The 15,997-nt window shown below is 36.7% G+C and overlaps 1 protein-coding gene across 1 annotated transcript in view; it reads right to left on the bottom strand.

The window, feature by feature from the left end:
* Nucleotides 1–15,997, bottom strand: part of LOC140150209 (uncharacterized) — an 86,283-nt gene that overhangs the window by 16,290 nt on the left and 53,996 nt on the right. Inside the window, exons 4-5 of the mRNA XM_072172214.1 lie at nucleotides 7,892–8,000; nucleotides 5,604–5,713 (exon numbers count right to left, since the gene is read on the bottom strand). Coding sequence (XP_072028315.1) covers nucleotides 5,604–5,713; nucleotides 7,892–8,000 — 219 coding nt within the window. The remainder of the gene's footprint in view (nucleotides 1–5,603; nucleotides 5,714–7,891; nucleotides 8,001–15,997) is intronic.

Below are 15,997 nucleotides of genomic sequence, written 5' to 3'. Positions count from 1 at the left end.
CTTTCAGTCTCTCCATCTCCTCTCTTTCTTCCTCACCCCTCCCACTCTCACTTGTTCAGTCTCAAGTATTACCCTCTCTCCCTCCCTCTCCGTCCCTTGAGAAATGTATCAGTATGATCCATTACTGAAAATAAGCTCTGCAAAAATAAACATTTAAAATAAACCCGAGCCTTGCATATACACCCAACCAATTATCAGATTACTTTGCCAGTGATACGAATGAATAGAATACATTATCTTTGCTCCAATGCAATTCTTTTGTTGTATTTCTATATAAAACATGATTACCAAATCACCACTTGTACCCGCCTCATTGGGAGATATTTGACTATTTTAGACGTTCGTTTCATCGCTAATATGAAAAACTTTTGCCTATAACTTGGCAAATGGTTAGTATATATTTCAATGCAAGACAATTTTGTCTAGATTAGCACCCAACCGCACATCTCAAGGTTTTATGTAAAAAAATCTATATAACTTACCAAAACGAAAACTGAAATTCACGAGCCACAAATTTTCAGTAACTAACAAAAGGCTAGAATAAAAAATTGGCCACACCTGGGAGACTACCACTTCAGAATAACAATGACTTACAAAAACTATTACGGTTACGGAAACAGAAACTGAAAAGATAAAACGACGGCAAGTAATAATCTTTTGGTCATTATAATTATGACTATCATCATTTGACGACTGAGTTCTTATGACACATCATCCGAAGAGCAGTTTCAGACAATTGCTTGGGATTGTTGGGGCAGAGGTTATCTTTTGAATTCTTTCATGACCACTGAAGCAGAGTCAAACCTGCCAAGGACACTCGGCGTGAATTGAACTGACCATGTCACTCGCCACAAAAGAATGTCAAAGGTCATAAAACATCACAGTGTCTTCTGCTATAATACGTTTACGGGACCTTTGGACGTTCAACCGATCGATTTGAACGTACCATTGGCCTGGAGAGGAGGCATCTCTGTTGACGATAAATCAATATGACCTTCATCAAGTGAGGATCAGCCAAGCACGAAAAGTTTCTTGTTTAGCGTAATTAGCATATTATCTTATAAGTATTTTTACCGTAGGCCTTATAATCATAATACAGGCCTGCCTCAAGTTTAATGTGCGAGCAGGATGATTTCTTTGATATTCTTCTTGATTTGATCAATATTATACCTATTTCTTTTCTTTTAATACCTTTACATCATAGGCCTACAACTTGTATTAGTTTTTTCAAAGAAACTTTTCAAACTGGGAATAATGTCACAGATATTTTTGCTGCCATGTTTAAAGATACGAAATACCTGTGTGATGGTTGATGGAGGCTCTGATATCAACTATAATGGCATGGGAAATATATCAATTGTGTGAAGAATACTTTGTGGGAACAAGTTAGATTTACTGTAGTATATGATTCTGAATTACAAAGTATTGGTTAGTATTTTTGTGATTTTCCAATTGGCGTTAAACATGTTTAATACATGCCTGCATTTGTAATGCTTGTTGGGGAGTAAACAAAATATTATGTGTGTGTGGCCTGAACTAAAGGTCTGTAGTCCAAATCTGTCTATTTATCCAGCGTTTAGATAATGTGTACTCAACCGTTGATGTCAAAAGACCTTTGATTCTGGATACTTGTCCGAGTGTTTAATGACATTGTATTATGCCTACTGCGTATGAGGTGGCATATAGCATAATTCTCCACTGACATATAAAGAATATCATTAACAAACTTTAGTACTTTTCGGACCTAAAGATTATAAGAGATTATACACTTGGATGATGTTGTATTCATACGTGCATCTACCAGCATCTACTGCGACGTCGCCCGAAGTTAGCCTTTCGAACATGCTTTTCGTGTGGCGTGTGTAATTAAACGAATTAGGTATGAAGAATGCACGCAAGGTTAACATCGTCACACGTTTGCGCATGTCCGTAGGTGCTAGGCCAAGTATAAACTTTCATTTAACATTCTAACCAAGCACATGCACCTCAAATCTAACCTTATACCTCTCTTCCGGCAAACATAGTCCAAGGGTCCCTTAAACGTACTATAGTGGTTCAGCCGAAAACCGCGTAGGCTGTTGTCGTACTTTTACGCCGACTTTCGTATTCGGCGAGGAGGACGATTTCGACCTCCTGGTTTGTTTACAAACAGAGAGGTAGACAAAAGACCGTTCCGCTTGTCCAAACACTCAAGAAGGATGGTCCACAATAGCGTGATTCACGTAACATGAATAGGGATTAAAAAGCTGTCATGTAGAACCATGTGCTTCTATTGTCCAATTTGCCATCAAGATTTCATATGGAAACAGTTCAGACCCAGTACAGGATCATGTCAGAAATTAATATTTTGTTCTGGGTCTGATTATTCGGACTACGCGTAGGCCTATTTAAGACAAAAATAATGCATTTACGTGAATCTGTAATTTATATACTGACAGTATATATAAATTAGCTACATGTATTTGAATGGGCTTCCACTTCGGTGATACTGCCGTTTTCTTGGGTTTTTTCATTTAAAAAATTTATAAAAGTAACAATTTGATTTTTTTTCACTTTCGCTGGGATCACTGAATGGGGCTTTGCAACGCGATATATTCAAAACTTGCATTCACCTACTGTTATAGCATTAATCCGATTATTACACAACTTCGCCAGCGTATTCAAGACATCCAATGCAAATAATCACCTAGATTATGACGTATCATACCGTAAATGTGGCGGAGTACTCAAATTCATTCAACAAAAGCATGATTACAAGCTATTGTAATCTACCGCGACAGCTCGTCTCACACACATAACAAATGCATTATACGATCAAATAGGTTGACAACGTTTGATTGAATGCACTGCATTGCGCCATGATTACGGTGAAGGACACCGGTTCAAATCCTTTGTATGGAGCCAATCAATAATTTCACGCACATCCTCTATTGCCCAGTTAAGGCCGGTTCAAAGTGTATATTCGAAGGCGAATATTCGGCTTCGAATACTTTTTGGTCGTCAAAATATATGCGGCTTCGAATATAAAACTATGAACCAGAGAAAGATATATTTCTGCAGTTCACATCGTTGCCCGACTATTAACAAGTATTGCCCGTTGACCCAGGTAAGCAAAATTTAGAGAATTTCTTTAACAAAGTTAATAAAATCATAATACTAAAACTCAATTGAACTATTGTCATGATTTAATGTCTGTAATGGGCAGTGGCGTAGCTGGTTTTTCCCAGGGAGGTGGTGGAGGGCAAGCCTATATGGGTCGGGGGCCCAAATCCACCAAACAAACATTTTGCTGCCCCTTCCTCAAAAAGGTTGACCCAATTTTTTTTCGGTGGTTTGAAAAAGTGAAGAGCAAAAAAAAAAAAAGGAATACAAGGGATAGCGACTTCATTTTGATATAATATAGTTCCATTTTTTAACAACATTTTAAAATTGTTTAAATTCTATCCGCACCTTATATCGTTGGCCTATGAATTCTCTCTTTTTCTTTCTTTTCCAGTTTTTTCCATCGCTCTCATTCCTTCATTATTTTGCCCTGCGCTAGGGGGGGCAAATAGGCATTGCCAGGGGGGGCAATTCCCCCCTGCCCCCCGGCAGCTACGCCACTGGTAATGGGTCTACATAGGAGTCAAACAGATTTGCTTTTCGGGGCATTTACGACGACCTGCCTGTAACCGGCGTGGAGGTTGACCCATACCTTCTTGCGGGTTTCAACTACAAAGCAAATCAAGAAATGAATGCGTCAATAGATAAATAAGTAAATAAAAAATAAATAAATAAGTCAATAAATAAGTCAATAAATACATAAATAATCTATCGAGTTCAACAAAATTGAACTGAAGCAAATATATTTCTGGCGAATATATTTTTCATTGGCTGATACCCACTTGAGATCGGTATCATCAAAGTAGTATTGCTCTCATTTCATGATTCATTGAGCAATCAATTTTGGCATTCGACCGGAATACGCGTCAAAAGATAAAAAGTCTCGTTCCGAACTTATGTAGGCCTACATTGTTATAGGGCCTAAGTGTGTTTTAATGCCTGATTCACAAATGATAGAAATAAACAATATTTTTTTTTATAAGAACACGCAATATGGTACCAACGTACGTGGTTTTGGTTGTTCTGCATAATTTATGAAGAGATTCATTGCAAAGCGCTATATTTCCATTCCTACATGTTACTTATTTTGCATCCTTAATTATTAATTATAATTATAATTATGAATTTGACTGATATCAACGCATTTCATCTTTATTCCGCCCAAAATAACATCATTTATATGTGCCAAAAACGTCAAGAATTCCGCTATTGCGGAAAAGATGACAAAAATGGGTGAACCTCCGTGGCAAACGCATTTTTATATCAATAACCAATAATTTACCCCCCCCCCCCCCGACCCTCCCACATCCTCTGCCAGGGGCAGATGCATGGGGACCTGGATCTGGGGCCAAACATTATTTATGTCCGACAAACCGGGGTGGAGGCATAAATCTGAATTTTGAGTTCTGCATCAGTCGACTTACATAGAGCTACGTTAATATGGAAACATTCACTTGTACATTTTGTAGGTTATGTTTGTAAGCCTAAATATCATATTATTTGCATTACTTACAATCACTACAGCATTGGAATGCTATTGCCTGCCAGGCATTTTCCTTTTACTGGACGTCTTAATATAGTCCCTTACTTTTATGTCATATAAAAATGGGTACTAATAACATTTTATCAGCCATTTTGGAACTATCCAGGCGTATTTTGACAACTGTGCAGGTTAATTTTCATTGGGGATTTTTGAAATCATCGTTCGTCGAACGATATTCAGATGACCCCGAGCCTTTCATATGAATCAATAGTATCTCGCTATCAGTTGCGCGATATTTAATCCGATTCAACTCTGCGTGTCATCATATTTTATTCGTTGCCGTATATATTTTGACGTCACAAAAAGTATTCGAAGCCGAATATTCGCCTTCGAATATTCACTATGAACCGACCCTTATTACCCGGGTTGATTGCACACTGTAAAAGAGCTGTTGTTATGTTTGATGAAATCGTGTTTATACAGACAAAGCAGACAGATTTACTACATGTGGTACATACATATAGGGAATGTGTGTGAGTATTACCTAATTATAATAGGGGCGTATCCAAATATGAATTCACGCCCCTTTCAAATGTCGAGCCAAAGTGCAGGCCCTATGCGTTGTATTGAGAAAAAAATCAACTAAAACGCCTTCTTTAGGAATGTTTACAGTTAAGCATGATTTGTCAGTATGAGAGAACAAAAACGACATTAAGTTGGGAGTATTTAATGCTCTAGACATAGGCTACAACATAAAAAGCCGCAGGTTTTAAGCTATTATCTTCTCAAAATATCAAAATCTATCTTAAGAACCAATGAACGAATACAGGCTTCTTTGTACTCATCTTAATGCACTTTTCATGCTGATCCCAAATGTGGCCATGAAAACTTACAATTCTGAATTTTTTGAATTTTTACCAACAAAAATGAAACTTGTCGTCTGCAGTTGACACCCGCGTAGAGAGAGTTTACGAAACTATGACCAATTTACATGCACTATAATAGCCACTCTACTCACTTGTTTTCACCTTCAACATTAAAATAACGGCTACTGGTATCTTTACGCAACATACTCTCGGCGTAATAAAGATCTACTTTCTTGAAAGGAGTAAAAAGGTAAGCAGCATTCTGAAATAATAAGAAGTGATAGAGAGATTGCGATGTTACATACGTGATGCGTGGATCGTGCGTTTTAAACGACGTTTAAAACTGCGTTAAATATCGCTAGGCTCGGTTCCAAGCTGGATTGTGCTCATTCATCATGAAGAAAAACAAAGCGGCTGGAACAAAGACTAACATCAGATCTGTTCGCTAGTGGGCGATGCGATTGAAAATTTAATGGTGACCGATTTTTCTGCCTACCTCTGTAACATGCTGCTTAAAATTAATTGTATTACAAAGCCTCCCAAATATTATAGTTACCAAAAAACAAATATGTTGGTAGATTAAAAACCGATGAATCCATATTTATCATCACTTTACTGGGTGGAAATTAAAGTATTGCGATTTTCGGTAGATTTTGGGGTACATTAGTCATTTAGTTTAGAGTCGGGCTGCATTTTAAGCTATATTTTAATTTATTGATGACTCTCGTTTTCATGAAAATATGGTTTAAAAAGAAGGTTTTTTTCAGTATTTCACAACTTATCTGTAAAAACATTAATCCAGAACCAACTGTCCTCCTGGAAAAATAATCCTAACCCTAAACATAATCGAACCTTTCACATAAACTCTAACCCCAACCCCAACCCAGCATCTTAATTTTGCTATTTACTCATGGAACTCCTTCGCCATTTTATTTGTACGTAACTCGAGGGAGGGAGGGGGGTAAAAAGTTACGTACGCTTTGTACGTAAGTGAAAATGGCGAACATTATGGACGACCCCTTAGTAGGCCAAGAATCCGACAATCTTGCCATAGTGGCCTGTGTTAAGCATTTTAACCGCAGTCGAAAGTCAGTAGTCCACTTCGGTATCAAGCTAACAGAGGGCGTACGGCGACTGAACAGATCAGGACAATCTATCAATTGTGCACACAATTGGAGTTTTAAATACAAAGGTAATACTGAGTATGCACAATGGCAAGTGGACTACGGAGAAGTCTACTTAAAATCAATTGTATTACAACGCTTCCCAAATATTATAGTTACCAAAAAACAAATATTTTGGTAGATTAAAAACTGATGAATCCATATTATCATTACTTTACTTTCAATATGAGACTTTTTCTGGGTGGAAATTAGGCGCGTTGAATGAACCTCGACATGCTGTAAAAATCAGCATATTTCAATACGACGTTGGTTTCCCAAATGCGAAATCACAATGTCATTTTTTATTCGGAAATTGTCACACACATTTCCAAGGTCAATGTACTACTGCCTGTCAGTGTTGTCGGAGAAGATCTAGAATACGTCACGAACGAACTTCTTCCAAAAAAAGAATATATATTCTTCTGTCGACTTGCTGAAGTCTGGTTTTTTGATATAACACATCTGTCATGAAGTGGGGACATTGTCCTATGATTAGGGCATGATACCGGCTAATGAAAAGTACCTATAATCCATTATATGCGCGCATGTTTTAGCGATCAGGGACACATTTACGGAACGCACCTTGGCTGGACACATGGAGGAAAATAACGGATACGCATAATCAGCTTTATTGTTTTATGCTTTCTAGGCATGTTACAACATCTAGCCCCACACATTTTAGAAAACAACTCCTAATTATAAGTTATATTAATAAAAGTTATTTCTTTCTGACGAAATAAGTCTGAATACGACTTGAAACAATGGGCGACACATATTTGGCATTTTTAACACTTTATCGGAGAATGTGCCACAGGCATTATAATACTACATTATAATAGCTGTTCCATTTAGTTTACCTACTCCCTCTGGAATGGCTAACCATGAAAGTTCTAGTGCCAAATGACGTCCATTTGATGCAATTAGCAAAGCAAATTTTGTTATAATGATTTTTGTTTTTGCACCAGAATTCCTATTGTCTATAATTACATGTAAACTGACAGATCGACTTTCCAATCTGTCTCTCCGAAAAGCGATCTGATAGTTAATGTGAATTTAAATCTGCAGATTGCATCTTTAAGAAGTTGAAAGCCGATCTGTCAGTTTGCATGCAGTATATACAATTGGGATTCAATGCCGAATTAAGTTTATTTTGATGGAATGATCAAAGCAAAATCCGTTAAAACGATTTTTGCGCTGTAACCACCCCCTAACCTTCTTATACTGCTACCCCTGATAGTATCAAATCAACATAATGTAGTTGAGAGTAACAAACCTACCGGATATTCAACAGCCCAAACATTTTGAGATTCCGGAAAGAATTCATAGAAACTGGTTTTCCTCCCGACATCTTGAGCGTATTTTCCCGAAGTTATTGCACGATTTACCCTGTATGCAGTGCAAGTAAGTGAAACAAAAGAAAGTACATAGAAATTCATCGAGTTAAATTAGTGATCTTTTTTGCATGTCTTTTTTTTTTCTAGTCGCTTAGTTTCATATTGTTTTGGCCAACTCTTTGCCTACAATAAAAGGGATATACACCAGAAATGATGAGTAACTGGCCCCTCTCCCGTTAAAATTATTATCAATTAAAGGGGTCTCATAGCTACCATTTTCAGGTTGGCCCCTGTTGAGAAGTAAACATAAACTAGAGTCAACAGAATCGGGAAACAAACCTTTTGGCGTTTTTATGCGAATTAGCTAATTTGCGTATGCTTATATCACAAAATTGACACAATTACAGTCATTTTTGTGGAATTTGTCGTATTTTTGGTGCCGAGGTTGATATAGTTTGGACAATGTTTGACATTTTTGTAACAGTAGTTACAAAACTTGATACAGAAAGGTACAGTTACAAAACTAACACAATTTTCAGATTTCCTTGTGAAAGTTGCCACATTTTGGTACCAAGGTCGATATACTTAAGACAATGTTTGACAATTTTTAAGATTTTGACTGGAAATGACCCCTTAATGACCTTTGATCCCTTATCTGTGAATACCCTATATGCGCCGACCAAAGTCGAGTCACGTGACTTAACCATGCCTCGTTCCATCGCATGTTGTTTGTAGAAGATGATACAATTTAAAGAGAAATCTCGTTTTTGACCTATGTAGCTAGGTCATGTCAAAGTCAAATGGAAAGTGTTGAGTAGCCCAGTGCCGTCATTTGGTGTAAGTATGTGCACACAACACGAACATACCAGTCCGATTGCTAGCCTTGACCTAAACATTCTGAACATCCTAGGGACATTAGCTAATGTCAATTCATCTGTGCAATTAGCGTCACTCATCTATGTAGTTTGTTGCCGAAGATGCAATTTTAAGGTATTTTGTCTCAGACAGGAAGTAAACACTTAAAGACCTTTGACCCCAAATAAAAAACATTATACAATGCGTAACAACAATTAATGTGTGAACATACCGGCAACTTTGCTGGGTAAAAATTGTTGATAGTATTTTGATATATACCGGAAGTGAGCCATTAATGACCTCTGATCCCAAATAAACATACCACATACAGTTGGTAATAATATTTCATATGTGAACATACCGTCACTGTGGTATGTTTCACCTGGCTAATAAGAATTGTTAAATGTATTTTATTTTAAACTGAAAGTGACCCCTTAAAGACCTTTTACCCCAGCTTTGTGAACACCCTATAGACACTGGCTAATGGCAATGCATATGCAAGTGGCGTCACCCTGCTATGTTGTTGGTGGCAAAATATGCATTTTGAATATTTTTTATTGGACCGGAAGTGACCCCTTAATGACCTTTGACCCTAAAATTGTTAATACCTAATAGATATTGAATATTAAATAATAATGCTTATTTGCAAGTGTCGTCACTCTACCTTTAGACCGAATTTAATGTTTGAATTTTTAAATTTTCAGACCGTAAATGGCCCTCGTAATGATATTTGACCCCAAATCTGTGAACATCCTATAGACAATGGATAATGTCAATGCATGTGTGCAAGTGGCGTCACTCTGCTATGTTATCTGTAGAAGAAGCCTTTTTAGTGTCAAAAATCACGTTTTTGACCGTAAACCTGAAGTAGTTACCCTTTAATGACATTTGACCCCATATATGTGAATACGCCAAAGGCAAAGCCTAACAACAATGTACAGTTGCAAGTGGCTTCACTGTGCGATGTTGCTTGTGAGAGAAGAAGCAGATTGTCAGAAGAAAGAAGAACTAGACAGCTGTGGTCTAAGACCATAAACATAATTATAGACATTGGCAAATACCAATGCTTGTGTGCATTTGGTATCACTCTGCCATGTTATTTGTGGCAAAAGGGGCATTTTGAATGCTTTTCGTCTCGGACCGGAAGTGACTCCTTAATGACATTTGACCCCAAATAAAAAATACCTAGTGTACACTGGGTAACATTAATCCATATGTGAATATACTGTCACTTTGCTATGTTTTTCTTGCTAGATAAAATTCGTTTTATACCGGAAGTGACCCCTTAATAGCCTTTGACCTCAAATCTGTGTATGATTCATAGACACTGGGTTCTAGCAATGCATGTTACGTCACTGAACTACGTAATTTGTTTGAGGAGTAGCATTTTAAAGGTATTTCGTTTTATACCGGAAGCGACCCCTTAATGACCTTACTGAACCCAAACAAAAATACCACCTACATTGGATGAACACAATGACCTTGAAATGACCTCAATCATATATTGAATCATATCATGATCACATATACTAATTTTCGTTCGAATTGGACAAATTTTAAAATTATACCCCTTTTGACCCCAAAAACAAACCCCATCCCATGCTCAAGCCAAATCTGATTATAACCCTATATGCGCCAAATGGCATAGTCATTATTCTGATGATCACAGCACTTAATATGCAGCAAAGAAGCAAGTGAATTTTAAGGTGATTCAGTAATCAACCCTTTGTGACCCCTGCATGACCTTGGACTTAAAAGCAGGGTTTTACCTATAGACACCAGCTAATGTCAGTGCATGTGTATCAATCTTATCTCTGCACTATGTAATCTGTAGGAAGGTATTTTGGTTATGCACCAATTAATTGATATTTACTTTCAATATATTTATGTGAGTATCATAATAGTAGTATCATCTGCGAATAATATAAAGTCTAATACATCTGATGTGTTGATAATATCGTTTACATACAGAATGAATAATAAGGGACCCAGTATAGAACTTGGAGGAACACCGCAAATAATATCTTTAAGTTTTGATTCACACGAGTTGTAATTTGTACATAATTCATTTATGTTGCTTAAATAATAAGTGAACCACTGAAGTACGATACCACGAAAACCATAGTGTTCCAATTTATGAATCAATATGCTATGGTCAATAGTGTCAAAGGATTTGGAAATGTCTAAGAATATTCCAATTGTGGTTTCATTTCTTTCAACGGCATAGTTAATTTTGTCAACTAGTTGTTTCGAAAACCAAACTGCTTACCATTTAGTATTTTTTTACTATCTATATACGCAATACACTTTCATTTGAACATTTCTTTAATGGAATACATTCATCATATATTACTCTAGGCTCTATGGGGGAGTTCGTGGCCATCTCTGTTTTACTCAGTCACCCATGATTTTATTGTTGTACAAGTCAAGGGCTTTCAGAAAAACTTGGGTGATTGATCTGAATTTGCCTAACTTTTTCAATAGAGGGCGGTTTTTTTTTTCAAAATTGCCGCCAAAATTATTACTTTTGACAATATCTCAGTTTCTGGAGTGCGTAGAGACACGATTTTGGTGTCTATACCTATGTTTTTACTACCAAGAATCCAATAAGACCAGTTGTTAAGTCACTGGCACCTCTTTTGAGGCAGCCATCTTGAATTTCAAAATGGCCACCAAAATTAAAATTGTTATTTATAACTTAGTTATTTATAAGCAAAGAGCCATAATTTTGGTGGCTATCTAATAGTGTCCAATGGGAGCATTAAGAATATCTTATTCATCAAGTTTAACATCTACATGATTTTGTCCATGCTTAAAATGCATTTTATATGGTATAATACTATTCAAATCAGACCTAAGCTCACATGACTATTAAGTTTCGTCTGGTCGACAGAGTTTCTGAGCCTCCGAAACTGTCATTATTAGGCATTAGGCAGTTAAACTTAGGTTGTGATTGAAAGAAAACCGTACCGATTTACATTTGATTTGTAAGGAACTTGATTATCTTCAATAATACTAGCCCATAATAATAGTTCATATATCTTGTCTATCAGGTCAGTTATGTCAGGTCTGTCTTCTGACACTTGCAGAATACACTGCATTTTACCATTGCCGCACGGCAAGGACATGTTACACAAGCACATTTGCCGCAATGACACACCCCACCATGGACATATCACGCAAGAATGCATGCAATGTACACTAGTGTTTCCAGCAGCAGTTAATTTTGGCTTGACGGCCAGAACGTTGACATGTCCTTTGGAATTGGTGTAGATAGCTCAATTGAGCTCAGTACCACTGGAGTTGTGCTGCATCTCCTCAACCTCTCTGTATCTTTCACCGATGGGTCGTCATGGGAAATGTCAAAGATATAATCACATCTGCCATGGTGATGCTACAGAGAGGTTGTTTCTGCAAATTTTGAGAGCAGATCAGAGAAGCTTGTAAGTCCTGATCGAGGCACTCTGTTGGTTGCTGCCATGACATGTATCAGGAAGGCTGAATCATCTTTATGCCGGTAGTAATAGTCATCAGGCTTGAGGGTTTCCTCTAATTCCCCAACAAGTTGGCTCTTTTCTGGTTTGGTCATTAAACCGTCATCACCAAACAACAATAGAAAAGGTACGACATAATATGTCAGAAGATCATCAGTGCCAAGACCTCCATCTCTAGCCACATCGATGGATTTGTCAGTCATATTCATGGCTGTGATGACTTTCTGGACTGTTCTCTTGGGTTTCAGAAGATCATCAGTGCCAAGACATATATCTCTAGCCACTTCGATGGATTTGTCAGTCATATTCATGGCTGCGATGACTTTCGGGACTGTTCTCTTGGGTTTGTCTATATGATTGAGGCCGTTGTTTTGAGATTCCCTCTGTGAGTAGTGTCTTTCAGTTTTACAGATTTCTTGATTATTCTTTCACTGTGGAAAGCCTGATATTTGTTCTTCCCTTTTTCAGACGCATTTAGTACATCGTTTCTGATTTCTGATGTCATCACCAACGGTGACTCTCTCTTTTCAACAGTAGACTTCGGTTATATATATAAATGCGCTTTTATAAATGCGCACGTGACCATATGGCCAGTGCCGTATTTGCATTACATCACTGTCAATCACTGAAATGACGACCATTGAGGGAGTGGCTACAGTTGTGACCTTGTTTCGTGGCTAGCACTGGTAATGAACATTGGCTGGAGGTTCGATGCTACAAATTTGCAAGGATAAATCATGGATATCGAAGGATCATGATTATTGCACAGCACCCCCCCCCTCCCATGCACAAACATAACTAATTTTTATTTATTTATTTAATTTTTATTTTATTTTTAATTTTAATTTTTTTATTTATTTATTATTACTTATGTACTTAGGCGACGAAAAAAGAAAACCCTGTTCTACGGGCAAGACCGACCCAGATTTTGAACAAATTGGGAAATACATTTTTTCGGTACAAATTAATGCCGACCCAAATTTCTGAAATTTCAGGAACAATTTTTTTAATTTTCTCAAATTGCAAATAATTTACAGATTTTGGTGATGTTTTGGGTTATTTTAACAACAACAAAACAACTGACCGACCGACCCTAATTGAAAGGTCCGTCCGCCCGTAGAACAGGGTTTCTTTTTTTTAGCCTTACAATTTTATAAATATTATTGGTTCCGGCTAGGCAAAACCCACCCTCCCCCCTTTTACACTCATAAATTACTTGTTTTTGCTAAGTTTCCCCTTCCGTGTAAAGTAAAACTTTATAAGCCGTTTGAACCGAATTGAACAAAATTGACGTATACAATTGAATATATGAATACAAAAGCCACCTAAGTCCATACTTTGGCCAAATTGAGTTAAGCATGGGAAATTGTTGCTATACATAGGCCTATCATATGCATGAAAGAACAACTCAAATTCATTCTCTGTGTCTATTGGGCATGTGAAAAATAGCATGTATGAAAGAATCACCCAATTCCATGATTTGAGTCTTGTAACACATTGATTGAAATCCAGTATGTATAAAAGTCCACTTGTAACACATTCATTGCTAGAGAATGACTTTTGAACAAAAAATGGGTTTAATAAAGGAAAGTGTGTGGTTTATATTACATGGCAGAATGCTTATCAACATTATACATACCTGTGTGCTTTATTTTGTATTATCTTACTAGTGGTAATCTCATTCTAACATTGTTGTCTTTGTATATGATTCAAAAAACCATATGGATTCAAAGTCCAAAATTTAAAATGAACCCCACGAAGTCCCTGAAATGCTAATCGTCATACCTAATACAGGTTAATCCACTCATTTGCACGTAAAACTTACCATATTGACCAGGTAAATCTAACTGAAGGAATTAAAATGATACACGGGTTTTTCTCTCAAAATAACTTCGCATGGACTTAGGTGGCTTTTGTATTCATGTATTCAATTGAATACCTGAGTGGAAGAAGGGCCCAACTCCATCAAAACTGTTTTTGAGATATAAAGAAAAAACTTAATATTTGGAAAAGTTTTATAGGCAGAACGTTGTTATCTTCAGGGGACCTTTAATACATGAACATACAATAATACATACATTCGAAATTATATATGATGTTTCCATGGCAACGGTACAGGTCTTAATACGAGCTGGAGTTTTGATATGATTGATATGATTTTATTAACCTGCACAACATCGCGGCCAAACAGCCGAATTGCATTATACAATAAACAAATATTATGAAAGAAATCAAATACACATAATTATAAAGCAAAAAAAAAGAAGCAAATTGGCATGGAAAAACAGCAGAGAGATGCAAAAGGGCACAATGGGAAGCCACCAGCACACAAGCTACTACTGCTTATTCAACAGATTAATGTAGTAGGGAATGGGGCTTTCAGCAAATCTGCTTGTGCGTGCACGCAATTTGGAGATATGGGCTGCATTTCTCAGCTGTCTTCCATGGACTTCACTTCTACTAGGAGGGAGCAACATGTTGGTACGCTCTGATTTAGCAAGCGATTGCGCGAACTTAATTGATCATGCCGGAGAAAGCCAGGCAGTGGCAGGAACATCAAGGTTGTCCGAATTTGCCCATATTTGGTGTAGTAGGGGTGTTTGATGAAACATTCTCACTGAAACTTTTTCAGGATTCTGACCCCCCTTGTTAAGGGTTTATAGCCCTTATATGTTTTGGTACAATCTACACCCTTAAAAATGGATGAATTTTTACTGAATTTAAGCCAATTTTGTATTCTCATTTTTTCACAAGTGGTTGAAGTTATTTAAGTAAATTAAGTATTTGTAGGAAACATCTACCCCGGGCATTACAGGAAACAATTGACATTCAACCAACCCCTATCATTTGGCTCTAGGGGGTGTCTAAACATACCCCCCTCAAAATGTCTTAAAAAATTGAATTTTTAGTTGATGAATTCAAATGCAAATATAAAAAATATGCATCAACATTTTGAATTTTTGTTGGTGTCATTAGAGTGACCCAACATGTGGCTGTGAGAAACAAATTAGAATATCTTGGGGCGGTGTTGCTTTTTTTAGAAAATATAGTGTTTCTATGTGGTATTTTTAGCAATATTACAAACTGAAAATATTGTAATATTAATGAAATACATGATTATTTCAACTACATACTTTATTTAGAGCTGGTTATTAAGTTGTGTAAGGTTTTAAACTTTAATATCATGGATAACAAAAGCAAAATGTTACTAACATTTAAGTGTTTCTAGATTTTATTCGATCTAAAATGAGAAAAGCCTAAAATACTTGGTCAAACACTCGGGAATTTTAAAGAACAGTTTGATTGAACAAACCGTTTATGAACAGATTCAATCAAAAGTAAGAAATAAGCAATTATTTGGTAAGCAGCACTCCCTTAGGATTTAAATCATGATCATACAACATTACTTAGCATCAACATATAAATATTAAATGAATTGACAAGCATATATCTATATATAGAATATACACCCTAATCTTGTTTTGTTTTCATCTTCCTCCAAATGAACCAACCTTAGGCTGTAGGCCTAGACTGTGGGAAACAAATCAGATTATCTTTGGATGGTATTGCTTGGTTTAATAGATAATTCAGTGTTTCTATATGGTATTTTAGCAAGATCACAAAACTGAAAATCTCCGTTAAGGAAGCACATGTCTTTTAAGGTATTTCTTCATTATAAAGTTGACTAAAGTTACCAAGC

The sequence above is a fragment of the Amphiura filiformis genome, chromosome 4 (assembly GCF_039555335.1).
Source record: "Amphiura filiformis chromosome 4, Afil_fr2py, whole genome shotgun sequence".
NCBI lineage: Eukaryota > Metazoa > Echinodermata > Ophiuroidea > Amphilepidida > Amphiuridae > Amphiura > Amphiura filiformis.
The sequence above is the reverse complement of the archived record's forward strand: the minus strand, read 5'-3'. Positions and strand labels throughout refer to the sequence as shown.